At 48.5% G+C, this 17,050-nt stretch overlaps 1 protein-coding gene across 1 annotated transcript; it reads left to right on the top strand.

The window, feature by feature from the left end:
* Positions 1–124: 124 nt before the first annotated feature.
* ABHD15 (abhydrolase domain containing 15) lies at positions 125–7,234 on the top strand. The gene is made up of 2 exons (XM_005583305.5): positions 125–1,108; positions 4,444–7,234. Exons 1-2 carry the CDS (start codon positions 231–233, stop codon positions 4,967–4,969), a joined length of 1,404 nt encoding a protein of 467 aa, XP_005583362.2. The 5' UTR covers positions 125–230; the 3' UTR covers positions 4,970–7,234.
* The last annotated feature ends 9,816 nt before the right edge of the window (positions 7,235–17,050 follow it).

Here is a 17,050-nt window from a genome sequence, read left to right as displayed (position 1 = left end):
GCAGAGGTGGGGGCCGGGCGAGGGCAGCCGGGCCCGAACTGGCTGCCTCTGCCGGGCCACGGCCAATCCAGAGCGCGCCCGCGCGGGAGGGCCCTGGGCAGCCGCCGCCGGCGGGTGGAGCCGCGGGCAAAGCGCGGAGCTCGTGGAGTAGACGGCCCTGCCGCCCGCCGCCCGCCGCCCGCCGCCCGCCGCCCGCCGCCCGCCGCCCGCCGGGGCTCTCTGGCTTCGCCATGCCGCCATGGGGCGCCGCCTTCGCGCTCATCTTGGCCGTGCTCGCCCTGCTCCGCCTGCTCAGCCCGCGGCTCCGGGGACCCTGGGGGCGCGCCGTCGGAGAGGGGACCCTGCCGGGGGCCCAAGACCGAGACGACGAGGAGGCGGACGGCGGAGCCCCCGGGGACCAGTTCAGCGACAGGAGCGAGCCACTGCCGGGCGGGTGCAGCCTTGTCTGCAAGCCGTCGGCCCTGGCCCAGTGCCTGCTGCGCGCGCTGCGGCGCTCGGCGGCACTGGAGCCCGGCCCGCGCTCCTGGCTCTCCGGGCCCCACCTGCAGACCCTCTGCCACTTCGTCCTGCCCGTGGCGCCTGGGCCTGAGCTGGCCCGGGAGTACCTACAGTTGGCGGACGATGGGCTGGTGGCCCTGGACTGGGTGGTGGGACCTTGTGTTAGGGGCCGCCGGATCACCAGCGCCGGGGGCCTTCCTGCGGTGCTTCTGGTGATCCCCAATGCGTGGGGTCGCCTCACCCGCAACGTGCTCGGCCTCTGCTTGCTCGCCCTGGAGCGCGGCTACTACCCGGTCATCTTCCATCGTCGCGGCCACCACGGCTGCCCACTGGTCAGCCCCCGGCTGCAGCCTTTCGGGGACCCGTCCGACCTCAAGGAGGCGGTCACATACATCCGCTTCCGACACCCGGCGGCGCCGCTGTTCGCGGTGAGTGAAGGCTCGGGCTCGGCGCTGCTACTGTCCTACCTGGGCGAGTGCGGCTCCTCCAGCTACGTGACAGGCGCTGCCTGCATCTCACCCGTGCTGCGCTGCCGCGAGTGGTTCGAGACTGGCCTACCCTGGCCCTACGAGCGGGGCTTTCTGATCCACCAGAAGATCGCCCTCAGCAGGTGGGTAACGGAGGCCGCAGACCAGAATGGAAGGAATAGAGGGCCTGAGCTGGCTAAGAAACAGAAACAGCTATGCATAGCATTGGAACAAACAGGCGTGGGCTAGTTTGGGCAAAGTTCTCTGAACGCATCTTCCAAAGCCTTCCAAATCCTGTAATCTAGACAGAACCGGGGAAGCGGGTTTAAAGGTCATCGGTATTACTGTGCTAGAGCAGGGACTCCTGCCCCGGCTCCTTGCCTCATCTCAGCACCCCCGGCTGTATCCTAGCAATTTGAGCACCTGGCCCACGACAGCAGAGATACCTGACATTTACCACTTAGCCTGCAGCTTGACAACTCAGCAAAGAGCACTCCGGAAGCCACTGCAAACGATTATCTGCCCAGAATGTTTACTCACAGTCTCTAAGCCTGGAGGTGACAAGAATCAGAAATATGGTAGCATTTGAGGCCAGGTGCAGTGGCTCCCGCCTGTAATACCAGCACTTTGAGAGGCCAAGGCAGGAGGATCACTTGAGCCCAAGAGTTTGAGACTAACTTGGGCAACATAGGGAAACCAGTCTCTACAAAAATTTCTTTTTTTGATTAGCTGGGTGTGGTGGCATGCATCTGTGGTCCCAGCTACTCAGGAGGTGGAGATGGGAGGATCACCCAAGCCCAGAAGTTCGAGGCTGCAGAGAGCCTTGGTCAGGCCACTACACTCCAGCCTGGGTGACAGAGCTACACCCTGTCTCAAAAAAATATATATATATGTATATACACACACAGACACACACACACACACACACACACACATACAGGCATTTATTAAAATTATTTATTTTATTTATTTATTTATTTTGAGACAGAGTCTCACTCTGTCACCCAGGCTGAAGTGTAGTGACATGATCTAGGCTCACTGTATCCTCCGCCTTCTGGGTGCAAGCTATTCTCCTGCCTTAGCCTCCCAAGTACCTGGGGACTACAGGCGTGCACCACCAAGCCCAGGTAATTTTTAATATATTTTTTGGTAGAGGTGGGGTTTCTCCACGTTGGCCAGGCTGGTCTGGAACCCCTAACCTCAAGTGATCCGCCTGCCCCAGCTTTCAAAGTGCCAGGATTACAGGTGTGAGCCACCGTGCCCAGCTCTTTGTTTGTTTGTTTTTTGAGGCAAGATCTTACTCTGTCACCCAGGCTGGAGTGCAGTGGCGGGATCACCACTCATTGCAGCCTTGAGTTCCTGGACTCAGGTGACATTCCCAGCCTGCACTCTGGCTTTCTTAGGAGAGGGCAGAATGAGGTCGAAGTCATTATGGCAACAGTGTGGTGTAGCAGAAAGACTTGGGGTGTGGGGGTCAGACCCCCACCTCAGCTTCCCGAGTAGCTAAGACTACAGGCACATGCCACCATGCTCGGTTAATTTTTGTATTTTTTGTAAAGATGGGATTGTGCCATGTTGTCCAGGTTGGTCTTGAATGTCTGGACTCAGGGAATCCACCTGCCTTGGCCTCCCAAAGTGCTGGGATTACAGGTGTGAGCCACTGTGCCTGGTCAGAGATGAACATCTAATTTCAACTGAGGCTGGATTGAGCTACTCAAAAGACGGAGCTGCCCATCCTGGCCTCCTTGTCAGAATGCCAAACCCTCTCCAGGGGGCTAGAAACAGCATAGATGTTCTCTGTTACCCAAAGCAGTTGCTCTGAGGCCCCCATTTAGGAATCCACCCAGTAAATTACAGACTCAATTGCTTCCTCTGCCAGGCAGCACACTCTGTAGGAATATCTACCCCAGTTATACCTGATCAACATCACACTCATGTGACATTACCAGGACAGGATGTTAGTTTAAAAAAACAAAAATAGGCCGGGCGCGGTGGCTCAAGCCTGTAATCCCAGCACTTTGGGAGGCCGAGACGGGCGGATCACGAGGTCAGAAGATCGAGACCATCCTGGCTAACACGGTGAAACCCCGTCTCTACTAAAAAATACAAAAAAAACCTAGCCGGGCGAGGTGGCGGGCGCCTGTAGTCCCAGCTACTCGGGAGGCTGAGGCAGGAGAATGGCGTGAACCCGGGAGGCGGAGCTTGCAGTGAGCGGGGATCGCGCCACTCCACTCCAGCCTGGGCGACAGAGAAAGACTCCGTCTCAAAAAAAATAAATAAATAAAAAAATAAAAACAATGAATGCAACCTAAAGTCAAATATGAATGATTAGCAGACGTGTCACCTGCTGGTTTGGATACTCTGAGCCAACAAGTTCTTCTAGGAGCAGTTCAGGAGGTTACAGTTCATAGCAAGTTCTCTACAGAGGGCCAGAATTTGCGGTTAGGAGGAGAACTGTCAGCAGCTGTGAAGTCAAATGCTGCCCCTAGGGCACATCGGCAGGTGCAGTGATGCTGTGAATGACAGGCCTAGTGGGCACCGTCTTCACATAAGAAGGAGGGAGGAGGAACCCATTGTTGTGCTGAGAAATGCCCACCCATGTGGCTGGATCTTCCCACTTCCCTAGAGAAGCCAGACACCCGCATTTTATGTGAAATCTTCTAATTTTATTATTTTATTTATTTATTTATTTATTGAGACAGAGTCTCACTGTCACCAGGCTGGAATGCAGTGGCATGATCTTGGCTCACTGCAACCTCTGCCTCCCGGGTTCAAGCGATTCTCCTGCCTCAGCCACCCGAGTACCTGGGACTACAGGTGTGCACCACCACACCCAGCTAATTTTTGTATTTTTAGTAGAGCTGGGGTTTCACCATGTTGGCCAGGATGGTCTCGATCTCTTGACATTGTGATCCACCCACCTCAGCCTCCCAAAGTTCTGGAATTGCAGGCGTGAGCCACCGTGCCTGGCTGATTTTATTATTTTATTTTATTTTATTTTGTTTATTTTTTTAAACAGGGTCTGTATCACCCAGCCTGGAATGCAATGGTACAGTCATAGCTCACTGCAGCCTTGACCTCCCAGGCTCAAGCAGTCCTCCCACCTCAGCCTCCTGAGTAGCTGGGACCATAGGCTTGAGCCACCATAACAGGCTAATTTTTTTTTCTTTTTTTTTTTTTTTTAGAGATGGGTTTTCGCCATGTTGCCCAGGCTGTTCTCAAACTCCTGGACTCAAGCAATCCACCCACCTCGGCCTCCCAAAGTGCTTGGATTACAGGTGTGAGCCACCGCAACCAGCCTCATCTGGTTTTAAATGATGGCCATGAAATGAAATTTTTTCAAAGCCCTAAATGGCCAAAGAAAGCTTCTGTGGCCAGATCTGGAATGCGGGCTGTCTCTCTATCTCATCTGCTGTCACCTGATGTTCTCATTCTTCCCTCTCTTTCCCACCTTCCCCACCCAACAACTCGCTGCCAGGTATGCCACAGCCCTGGAGGACACTGTGGACACCAGCAGACTGTTCAGGAGCCGTTCCCTTCGAGAGTTTGAGGAGGCTCTCTTCTGCCACACCAAAAGCTTCCCCATCAGCTGGGATACCTACTGGGACCGCAACGACCCCCTCCGGGATGTGGACGAGGCGGCCGTGCCTGTGCTATGTATCTGCAGTGCTGACGACCCCGTGTGTGGACCCCCAGACCACACTCTGACCACTGAACTCTTCCACAGCAACCCCTACTTCTTCCTCCTGCTCAGCCGCCACGGAGGCCACTGTGGCTTCCTGCGCCAGGAGCCCTTGCCAGCCTGGAGCCACGAGGTCATCCTGGAGTCCTTCCGGGCCTTGACTGAGTTCTTCCGAATGGAGGAGAGGATGAAAGGGCTGAGCAGGCACAGAGCTTCCTTCCTTGGGGGCCGTCGTCGCGGGGGAGCCTTGCAGAGGCGAGAGGTCGCTTCCTCTTCCAACCTGGAGGAGATCTTTAGCTGGAAGCGATCATACACAAGATGAGAGACCTGGCCCAAGAACCCCCAAGTCCTGCAAAGAAAAACAGAGCTGGGCAAGGGAGAGTCCTGGAAAGATGGGGTGGACTGAACGGAGGGAGCTCCGGCTCTGTGCTCCTCATTCAGTCCCTCTCTCTTAAACTGGTGCCTTGAAGGAGATGGAATGCCCTGCGAGCCTGCGCTCACTTCATCCTCAGCAGATCTCCTGCCTGGCCTCTGCTCAGCATATCCCTACTCATCCGGTCAGCAGCGGAGTGTTCCAGTCACTGTCTCCTATCACTGACATCACAAGCCAAAGGATGGCACTTTTTCAACCCATGGACACAGGAGAAAGTGCCCTCTTACTGGCAGTGACTAGAGGGATGAGACGTTTGTGTATGTCATAGGGCAGTGACCCCGATTCTCAAGCTGGAGCCACTTGATGTCATTAGGACAGGATGTTTGTGTCTCGGCCCCACTTCCCTCATTTGCTCTGTGGTTGTGGCGCCCTGCTTTGACCGAATGCTCTGGCACCTGCGGCAGCAGGCTTGTGTGTGAGAAGGGCCGCAGAGGCAGTGGGGCTGGCTGGTGAGGGCCCAGCAGTTAGAGAATGTGAACGTCCATCTCAAGGAATGTGAAGGTCCAGTCTCTCAGAGGAGCTCTGCAAGTCCCAGCTGGGAATGGGGCTGACCTGGCCCCCAAGCCTCACTGAAGAGATCCCAAGGGTATTTTACAAATAGGAAGCGCTCTCATGCAGGGTCTGAGGGCTTTGCTAGACCATGATTCAAGGAGTCAGAATCTTGGCTACCCTACATGCTCCCTCTGGCACCATTTCAGGGGATTACTCCAGAGAGCTGCAGCCAGAGCTGTTTATCTCCTGAGATGTGGACTTTCTCTAAATCAGGAAAAGTACAAACCTCATAACTTAGGTGTTTTCTAGTTAGTTGCTCCCTTTTCTGATGCTACTACTGGCCTTTCCCTTTCCAGAGCCAGGAGACACATCTGGAACCAGAGGAAACAAAAGCACCAAGAGGTTGACTAGAGCTGACCAGTGATTTACAAATATTTCACATTACAATGTTTTGTCTGCTCAGTTATTCAAAAGGCCATCCCTTTAAAGGCAGAGAAGCTTCCTCTTAGATCTGGCCACTCAGCAACTAAGTGGGTATTTGGTTTTATGAAGAATAATGCTGAGGACTAGAGATAGTACATCAGAGAAGATACAGTATACAAGTTGATCTAAATATTCTGGTTTGGATTAGGCAATTAAAATTTTTTTGGCAACAGGACATATGTTTCCATGTGTTGCTAAGATTCAAAAACTTTACCCTGAAGTTTTATTTTAATCGTCATTGAGAAAGAGGGCTCCTGTTCTGACCTCACAAACAGCAAAGCAGTTGTAAAGAAAAGAGCTGCTTATACCAAAACCCACATCCCAAGACTTGGCATAAAGGTATTCCTGAGGCCATGATTTCAGGTTTGGATAATCTTGCCCCAGCCTTGTTCTTCTAGATCAAATCAGAAGAAACTTTGAAATAACTCCAAGAATCTGCACTGAAATGTAGACAACACTCGATTGTCTAAGGCACATTATCCTGTTGTGAAAAATTATCTCCCTCCTGGCAGGGAGCTGTGGTGCACACCTGTAATCCCAGCACTTTGGGAGGCCGAGGTGGGTGGATCACAAGGTCAGGAGATCCTGGCTAACACGGTGAAACCCTATCTCTACTAAAAATACAAAAAATTAGCTGGGCGTGGTGGTGGGCACCTGTAATCCCAGCTACTCAGGAGGCTGAGGCAGGAGAATGGTGTGAACCTGGGAGGCAGAGCTTGCAGTGAGCCGAGATCGCACCACTGCACTCCAGCCTGGGTGACAGAGTGAGACTCCATCTCAAAAAAAAAGAAAAAAAGGGCCAGGCACGGTGGCTCATGCCTGTAATCCCAGCACTTTGGGAGGCCGAGGCAGGTGGATCACGAGGTCAGGAGATCGATACCATCCTGGCTAACACGGTGAAACCCTGTCTCTACTAAAAATGCAAAAAATTAGCCGGGCGTGGCGGTGGGCGCCTGTAGTCCCAGCTACTCAGGAGGCTCAGGCGTGAACCTGGGAGGCGGAGCTTGCAGTGAACCGAGATCACGCCACTGCACTCCAGCCTGGGCAACTGAGTGAGACTCTGTCTCAAAAAAGAAAAAAAAGAAAAAAAACACTTCTTGTTTCTCCTCCTCCACATTCCTCATCTGACTTTCTTTTGCCATTTCTAAGCAGGATAAATAAAAAGGAACTGAAATTACAGAAGCTGTTCTACTGCTTGTGAACAACAGCCTTGGTGTAAGGCTTGGTGAGGGATATTTACTGCCATCTGGCCATCCCCTACCACCAGCTGCCCTCCACATCTGGAATAGTAGGGATTTCAGTTAATTAGGGTCTTGCAGTCCCAGTTGCCCTGCAAAATGGGAAGCAGCCTAGTGGTTTTTAAACCCTAAAGCTTAAAGAGTCCGTAAGGGTGAAAATCTGCATCGTTTCTCTAGAAACTATCCAGATATCGCAGGACTCTGGTTCTTCAGTAGAATAGCTTTTGGATAAATAGGGTTGGTTTTCCTTTCCCTTTTGATAGGAAAAAAAGTTTTCCAGGGAGAGAAATGTATAAACTTTGTAGTTACAGTGTGAAGAATGGCAGAATCAGCCCCAGTTGAGGTTCCATTAATTCCTTTGAACCCTGAACTCCAGTGACCTGAAACCTAAAGTATTCCTCTTCCATGGCTCTTGTGCTAGATGCACCCACTGCATATCCCAAGAACATTCTCTCATTTTCCCATTACTACTTGAAGACTAGGGCTGAAATGCCTGTTTTGTTTGTTTGTTTGTTTGTTTGTTTTGCTGAGAAAGTGTAGTTTCTGTTCAAGCAGGAAAGTTTGGATAACCCTGTCCTTTAGCCTAATGATTCAAGAATCACACAGGTGAATTCTGCTTTGGTAAATAGCTAATTGTGTGAAGCCAGCTGGAGGAGCCCCAGGCACACTGTTCTACGAACGGGTGGCCCTTGAACAAAATGGCAAGTTATGAGTTTGAGGAAGCAAGAAACAAACAACAAAACCAACCAATAGGCGGGGCACAGTGACTCACACCTGCAGTACCAGCACTTTGAGAGACTGAGGTGGGACGATCACTTGAGGCCAAGAGATTGAGACCAGTCTAGCCAACATAGCAAGACCCCATCTCTACAAAAAATTCAATTAGCTAGGCATAGTGGTGCACCCTGTAGTCCCAGCCACTTGGGAGACTGAGGTGGTAGCACTGCTTCAGCCCTGGAGGTCGAGACTTCAGTGAGCCCCTCCCAAACATCTAAGAAGTACCACTGAGGTGGACTTTGCAGGTGGTGGGTCTTCAGTGATCTTCAGGCCTCATTATTTGCTTGCCTCCTTTTTGGTGTCCGTTATTTACCAACATCTTCAAATGGTAAGGTTAAAAAATTAATACAAATAAGGAAACGAGCCAGGTGCAGTGGCTCACTGCAAAGTGCAGTAATCCCAGCACTGTGGGAGGCCGAGGCATGCAGATCATTTGAGTCCAGGAGTTCAGGACCAGCCTAGCCAACATGGTGAAACCCCATCTTTACAAAAAATACAAGATTAGCTGGGTGTGGTGGCACATGACTGTAGTCCCAGCTACTTGGGAGATTGAGGTGAGAGAATCGCATGAGCCTGGGAAGCAGAGGCTGCAGTGAACCAAGACTGCGCCACTGCACTCCATCTTGGGCAACAAAGCCCTGTCTCAAAATAATAATGAAAATAATAAAACAAAAAGCCAATGACTAAAGGGAGGCATTAATTCAGAAGTGGCAATTGAGTCCTCTGTCTCTAGCCATGGATCAGAATGCGGAAAGCAGACAACTGCTTCTGAAAGTTTCTGTGAGTTCTAAGTTCTCATCTCTGATATCAAGATTGTGCTAAGCTATAACTTAATTCTCATAATTTAGTATTTTATGTATTTATATATAGATTTCCAGGGTGGCTTGGCTGGAGATGACAGTTGAAAAACACAGCACTAAATTCTCTGAGAAGCCATCATCTCTGTTTTGAGTGACAATATCCTAAGACTTGGATACTGATGAAAAGAGGCCTTGGCCGGGTGCGGTGGCTCACACCTCTAATCTCAGCACTTTGGGAGGCCGAGGCAGGCAGATCACCTGAGGTCGGGAGTTCGAGACCAGCCTGAGCAACATAGAGAAAACCCCGTCTGTACTAAAAATACAAAATTAGCCATGCATGGTGGTGCATGCCTGTAAATCCAGCTACTTGGGAGGCTGAGGCAGGAGAATTGTTTGAACCTGGGAGGTGGAGGTTTCAGTGAGCTGAGATTGCACTATTGCACTCCAGCCTGGGCAAGAAGAGCAAAACTCCATCTCAAAAAAAAAAAAAAAAAAAGAAGAAGAAGAAGAAGAAAAGAAAAAGAAAAAAGAAAGAAGGGAAGGGGAGGGGAGGGGAGGGGGCCTTGGCCAGACATGGTGGCTCACACCTGTAATCCTAGCACTTTGGGAGACTGAGGCAGATGGATAGCTTGAGTCCAGGAGTTTGAGACCAGCCTGCCTGGGCAACATGGTGAAAACTTGTCTCTACAAAAAATACAAAAATTAGCCGTGTATGGTGGCGCATGCCTGTATGCCCAGCTACTAGAGAGGCTGAGGTGGGAGAATCACTTGAGCCTAGGAAGTTAAGGCTGCAGTGAGCTGTAAACATGCCACTGCACTCCAGCCTGGGCAACAGAGCAAGACCCTGTCTCAAAAAAAGAAAAAAGGTCTCAAAACAAGGAAGTGTCACCTTGACTTTAAACGTAACCTCAGAACCACCTAGAGTCAGAAACTCTTCTGTATTCATCTTCCATCCCAAACCACAAGATCCTTTCTCAATCCGTCACCGTTAGTAATGAATGCCGAGGTATCTTCCTTTAGAGATGAACTTTAGCATGAATTCCTCTTCCTGCTTAAACAAGCTGATACACTTGGCCACTCTGGTAGAACTTGGTAACAATGCCAATAAAAGGAGTATTTGTGATTTTTCAGTCAAGCCACAAAGGATGACACCAGAAATTGCTTTGACTCATTATCACAATTTGCAGATATAAGATTGCATTCAGGAAGGCTTGAGAAGTTGTATATAGGGAGTGTCCAAGTACTCAGAGACGAAATGAATGCCCCAGGAAACAGTAAGTTTCCTTCATCGTCAGTGGGATATTCCCACTGATAATCCCATGATTATTATCCCATGATTCCCATGATAATTCCATCATCAGTGGGATATTCAAGCTAGACTGCCCCTTGGCACATATCATGGAGATAACATGTGGCAAGAAATGAGGATGAACTAGATCAGATATCCAGTTTCTTCTCCTCTAAGGTCTGTGAATTAAAATAAATAATGCTAATGATCTTAGTGTGTGTAACAACTTAAGGTGGGTTTCTGGACTCAAGGATCAGAAAACCACAGACCTGACCAGGATCCTGGGAGTTGAGAGATAACATAAATTTTAATGCCCTGCTATAGTGACCAGAGTGAGTGTGTGTGTCTGTGGCTTTTGTTTGCTTGTTTGAGGTCTTGCTCTGTCACCTTGGCTAGAGTGCAGTGGTGCAATCTTGGCTCACTGCATCCTCAACTTCCTGAGCTCAAGTGATCCTCCCACCTCAGCCTCATAAAGTGATGGTACTACAGGCATAAGCCACCATTCCTGCCAGAGTGTTTTATTTTGTTTAGAGAAAGGGTCTTGCTCTGTCACCCAGGCTGGAGTGCCCAGTAGTGTGATCATGGTTTACTGCAGCCTCGACCTCCCGAGCTCAGGTGATCCTCCTACCTCAGACTCCTAAGTAGCTGGGACTACAGGCACACACCACCATGCCTGCCTAATTTTTGTATTTTTTGTATAAATAGGGTTTGTTACTATGTTACTCAGGCTGGTCTTCAACTGAACTCCTAGGTTCAAGGGATCTGCTCACCTCGGCCTCCCAAAAACTTGAGATTATAGGCGTGAGCTACTACACTTGGCCTCAGAATATATTTTTAAGATATACAATGATTATGCTCTAGTCACAATTGCTCAGAGCTAAAGTTTTGAAGGTAAAATGATACTTAATTGAAACAATAAGATACTCATGCATCAAAAGTAAGTCTCTAGTCCCTGTAGTCTTTCCTTGTAATAATGCAATACCTTGCCTTAGTATTTAGTATGATTGAACAAAACATTTCTCTCCAACTTATTTGTCTCTGAATAGTAAATCAGTCTCCCTGTAACACTGGAATGTTACTATTTTTTAAATCTCCAGAAACAAATATGTGCTGTTTATCTTCTGAAGTCCTCTGTGTACTAAGCCATGCTTGCCTGCTGTGGCGTTTAGCAGAGCCTCACTGCACATTCTCTATCCACTGGTTGTTGCCTCACTTTTGTAGATCTAGCCTCGTGTGGCCTAACACTAACCAGTAGCATCTCTGTTTAATCAGTAACCAGGCCTCCTGTTCTGGGCTAATAATTTCCCAGCAGGCGTACAATTCCCTGATAATTGATGGTACCTACAACAAATACATTATTCAGTGGACAAATGGTGTTTGTGTGTTGATAGGATACTGAAGTAATAGTTTGGAGATGTGGGTTCCAGTTTCTACTTCATCGATGACTTAAGTGACCCTGAGAAAGTTATTTTATGAGTTGTTCCATATGAAAAGACTGGGAATGTGTATAGGCCTTAATTTATAAGGTCTGTTAGGATATAATGAGATAGTTAGTAGCATACGGATCCCATTCTCCAAGACTCTATTTAATTCCTCAGCCAGAGCTCAAAGACCTCCATGATGAAGTGGCATCTGCTTTCAAATCACAATCTTTATTCTCTGATCAACATCTTATAAGGCTAAGAAGTTCCAGCTGTTAATTGCACTGCAAAGTTGGGAAGGGCCTGGAAGAGCAGCACCTTTGAGCCTCATAGGTTGGGTTTGGGTTGCCCAGTTGAGGGCAAACTCTCCCCATCCCCACCCCCATATATGTACACACGCACTGATACCATGTCACAGCTTATCGGTTTCAAATCAATTTTGGTCAAAAACCATCTGCATTTCTATTTCTTATAAATGAAGGTCAGAGGGCCGGGCGCGGTGGCTCAAGCCTGTAATCCCAGCACTTTGGGAGGCCGAGACGGGCGGATCACGAGGTCAGGAGATCGAGACCATCCTGGCTAACACGGTGAAACCCCGTCTCTACTAAAAATACAAGAAAATTAGCCGGGCGAGGTGGCGGGCGCCTGTACTCCCAGCTACTCGGGAGGCTGAGGCAGGAGAATGGCGTGAACCCGGGGAGGCGGAGATTGCAGTGAGCTGAGATCGCGCCACTGCACTCCAGCCTGGGGCACAGAGCAAGACTCCGTCTCAAAAAATAAATAAATAAATAAATAAATAAATAAATGAAGGTCAGAGAGGATGTGACTTTTAAGATCTCACAGTTAGTGATGGGGCTAAGACCAGACCCAAATTAGTGCTCTTTATGCCATATGTTATTTGCCTTTTCCTAATCACTGTCTGAGATGGTACTAAACAATGTTCATTTTGAACTCCAAAACGTAAAGGATTTTAACAAAAGGGTGGGGGTTTCAGGGAATCTCTCTTCAGAGCTGCGGGGTGCACAACTGCATGAGGGGAGCCATGCACATTTATCTATAAATGGCACTCTTTAAAGTTCACTGCACAGCCTGCACAGAGCTAACACCCTCAGCAGCCTTTCTCTCCCTGTATCCGTTAAGAACAAGTATCTGAAAATAGGGTGGCAAAAGGTAAAGTTATTAATTGCCCAGGATACATACAGGAAGACCCTGATTCTGCAGCTGACATCACGTGATGTAGGTGATGGCATAAGGGCTGTGAAGCTAGCTGATTAATTTTTTTTGTTTGTTTTTTTGAGACAGAGTCTTACTTTGTTGCCCAGGCTGGAGTTCAGTGGCGTGATCTCAGCTCACTGCAACCTCCACCTCCTGGGTTCAAGCAACTCTCCTGCCTCAGCCTCCCGAGTAGCTGGGACTACAGGCACACGCCACCACACCCAGCTAATTTGTGTATTTGTGTAGAGATAGGGTTTCTCCATGTTGGCCAGGCTGGTCTCAGACTCCTGACCACAAGTGATCCACCCGCCTTGGCCTCCCAAAGTGCTAGGATTATAGGCATAAGGCACTGTGCCCGGCCTCCCATGACTAATTTTATGTTCAAATTTCTTTTACAATCAGGTAGGATAGATTTTAAATTCTTTTTTTTTTTTTTTTTTTTTTTTTGAGATGGAGTCTTGCTCTGTCACCCAGGCTGGAGTGCAGTGGCCGGATCTCAGCTCACTGCAAGCTCCGCCTCCCGGGTTCACACCATTCTCCTGCCTCAGCCTCCCGAGTAGTTGGGACTACAGGCGCCCGCCACCATGCCTGGCTAGTTTTTTGTATTTTTTTAGTAGAGACGGGGTTTCACCGTGTTAGCCAGGATGGTCTCGATCTCCTGACCTCGTGATCTGTCCGTCTCGGCCTCCCAAAGTGCTGGGATTACAGCCGTGAGCCACCGCGCCCGGCCAGAATCTTTTTTTAGAGACGGAATCTCCTTATGTTGCCCAGGCTGGACCCCAAACTCCTGGGCTCAAGCAATCATCCCACCTCATCCCATCCTACTCCCGAGTAGGGGGAACTATAGGTGTGAACCTTTATGCCGTAGAAATCTTGTGTTTTAATCCCATTGAGTTACTCCAAATTCAGGTGGGTATGTTGAAAATACTGGAGATGAGGTCTGGGGTCTAATTCTGGCTCTGCAAGGCAAAGTCTAGCTCTGACACCCAGGCTGGAATGTAGTGGTATGATCACGGCTTACTGCAGCCTCAACCTTCCAGGCTCAAGCGATCCTCCCACCTCAGCCTCCCAAGTAGCTAGGACTACAGACATGTGTCACCATGCTTAGCTAATATTTTTATTATTTTTTTGTAGAGATAGGGTCTCACTATGTTGCCCAGGCTGGTCTCAAATTCCTGGTCTCAAGCAATCCTTCCACCTCAGCCTCTCAAAGTGGTATGACTGCAGGCATGAGCCACTGCATCTGGCTGCCACACAGCTGTTTGAGGCAAGCAAATTAAACACTATATAAATGTTAATCTCAAAAGTTTAATATCGACATCCTAGGAGTTAAAAAACTGCCACTTTAAGTCTTCTTTTCAATATGGTAGGTACCCTAAATTATACTTTAAAAAATGGTACTTAAAACTGTTTTCTTGGTTGGGTGTGGTGGCTCACGCCTGTAATCCCAGCACTTTGGGAGGCCGAGGCAGGTGGATCATCTGAGGTCAGGAGTTCAAGACCAGCATGGCGAAGATGGAAAAACTCCATCTCTACTAAAAATACAAAAATTAGCTGGGCGAGGTGGCACACACCTGTAATCCCAGCTACTTCAGAGGCTGAGAGCCACAAGAATCACTTGAACCTGGGAGGCACAGGTTGTTGTGAGCCAAGATCACACCACTGCACTCCAGCCTGGGTAACAGAGAGAGGCTGCTTCAAAAACAAAAAACAAACAAAAAACCCAAAAGCTATTTTCTTTTTTTTTTTTTTGAGATGGAATCTCGGTCTGTCACCCAGGTCACAGTGCAGTGGCCTGATCTTGGCTCACTGCAACCTTCGCCTCCCAGGTTCAAGTAATTCTCCTGCCTATGCCTCCTGAGTAGCTGGGATTACAGGCATGTGCCACCACACCTGGCTAATTTTTGTATTTTTATTATATATTTATTTAATTTTATTTTGAGATGTAGTCTTGCTCTGTTGCCCAGGCTGGAGTGCAGTGGCACAATCTCAGCTCACTGCAAGCTCCGCCTCCCAGGTTCACGCCATTCTCCTGCTTCAGCCTCCCAAGTAGCTCGGACTACAGGTGCCCGCCACCATGCCCGGCTAACTTTTTGTATTTTTAATAGAGATGGGGTTTCACCGTGTATTTTTAGTAGAGATGGGGTTTCACCACGTTGGTCAGGCTAGTCTCAAACTCCTGACCTCAGATGATCTGCCTGCCTCAGCCTCCCAAAGTGCTGGGATTACAGGTTGAGCCATCATGCTTCGCCATATTTTCTTTTTTTAAAATTTTTTTAAATTTATTTATTTATTTATTTTTTTGAGACGGAGTCTCGCTGTGTCTCCCAGGCTGGAGTGCAGTGGCGTGATCTCGGCTCACTGCAAGCTCCGCCTCCCGGGTTCACGCCATTCTCCCGCCTCAGTCTCCCAAGTAGCTGAGACTACAGGCGCCCGCCACCACGCCCGGCTAGTTTTTTTTTGTATTTTTAGTAGAGACGGGGTTTCACCATGTTAGCCAGGATAGTCTCGATCTCCTGACCTCGTGATCCACCCGCCTCGGCCTCCCAAAGTGTTGGGATTACAGGCTTGAGCCACCGCGCCCGGCCATATTTTCTTTTTAAATTAAAAAACATAAATCCCAGCCCCTAAGCATTTCCCCCTCTGAATTAGTCTTCTGACAAAAAAAAGTCACAGGGTTTTAAATAGGACTTGATTTGATGGCTTACTGCCCCCATACAGGGCTAAAATGTGATTTTTCAAATCTAGGGAGATAAGCCCAGATAAGACTACCTTTTGAGGCTTTGTGCAAGACCCAAGGGAACTGCTTACATTTATGGCTCCATGTATCGGAGCTGTAGTTATGCAGACCACAAGGTATAAATAAAATTTAAAAACTTGGATCAAGCAGTCAGAATTTCAACTAGAATAATCTCACACCCAGAACACAATAGGCCACTTCACTCTGGGCAGACAGGAGGCAAGCCAATTAGCCTAGAGGGTTTATGTCTTTTTCTTTTCTTTTTTTTTTTTTTGACGGAGTCTCACTCTGTTACCCAGGCTGGAGTGCAGTGGCACGATCTCAGCTCACTGCAACCTCCACCTCCCGGGTTCAAGCGATTCTCCTGCCTCAGCTTCCCAAGTAGCTGAGATTACAGGTGCCCGCCACCACACCCAGCTAATTTTTCCATTTTTACTAGAGACAGGGTTTCACCATGTTGGCCAGGCTGGTCTCGAACTCCTGACCTCAGGTGATCCACTGACCTCAGGCTCCCAAAGTGCTGGGATTACAGACGAGAGCCATCACACCCGGACGAGGGTTTATATCTTTATCAGATGGTACACTCTTACCGTCTGAGTGGTAATCCCATTTTTGTAACCCCAACATTCAGCACACTGCCTAAGGTTCAGTAATTATCCAACAGTCACTCAACAGAAAGAGTTTATCTTCATGGGAATAAAATTGCTTTAAAAAACTGGACAGACACTGTGTACTAAAATTACTTTATTACAGTTGATTTTTTTAAACATTTCCTTTGCTATGATACAAAGGATACTTACAAACAAAATATTACATATGACCTTGTTTTCGCTCTTATGTTCTGACAACTTGGTAACAGCTTTAAATGCACGATCTATACAATTAATACAGGTTATATATGAACTATAAGGTATGCTGAACCAGAAGAATACTGACAATATACTGTACAATAAGCCTTACCAGTTAGTGCTGTGGACCATTTATACCAAAAGGAAAATGCACATCTGTACAGTCACCTTTACCAGCTGGTGCTGACAGAAAGGGAGAGGCTTCTTCCCCAATGCAACCCTTGATAAGCCTCCACTGTGAGCGTCTGTTTGGTCCAAAAATCGAGAGGACAGTGTGTATTTAAAATTAGTTATTGGTAAAGTGGTAGAACATCACACTTTCAACACGATACTCTCTCAAAAAAATATCAGTCCCAGTTTTAAAAGACCACAAGTTCTTTGTCCACTATGAAAACCCTACAGGCTCAAGGGGTTTGGGAGATGAGAAGATGAAGGCTGCCAAAAAAGGAGGCAAGAAACCAAGCCAAAATCTAGGTCTTGCAAAATCATCATTTTTCCCTTCACCAAAGGGAACTAGAAATGTACAAATTCATTGATGAACCTCAATGATAGCATATCAGTTAGCTGATAACCCTCATTTTATCTGGACCCCTGACTTGTGGGAATAACTGAAATACATTGTGGATAACAGATACCACTTTTAGAAAAGAACCTCTTGCTTAGTTAAC

Source organism: Macaca fascicularis, chromosome 16 (assembly GCF_037993035.2).
Source record: "Macaca fascicularis isolate 582-1 chromosome 16, T2T-MFA8v1.1".
In the NCBI taxonomy this organism is placed as follows: Eukaryota; Metazoa; Chordata; class Mammalia; order Primates; family Cercopithecidae; genus Macaca; species Macaca fascicularis.
This window is presented reverse-complemented; position numbering and strand designations above follow the sequence as displayed.

Excerpts from the sequence above, each read along its gene's own strand:
- ABHD15 (XM_005583305.5), top strand. The coding sequence starts at position 231 with ATGCCGCCATGGGGCGCCGCCTTCGCGCTCATCTTGGCCGTGCTCGCC. Across the intron at positions 1,109-4,443 it reads CAGAAGATCGCCCTCAGCAG|GTATGCCACAGCCCTGGAGG; the intron begins GTGGGTAACGGA and ends ACTCGCTGCCAG.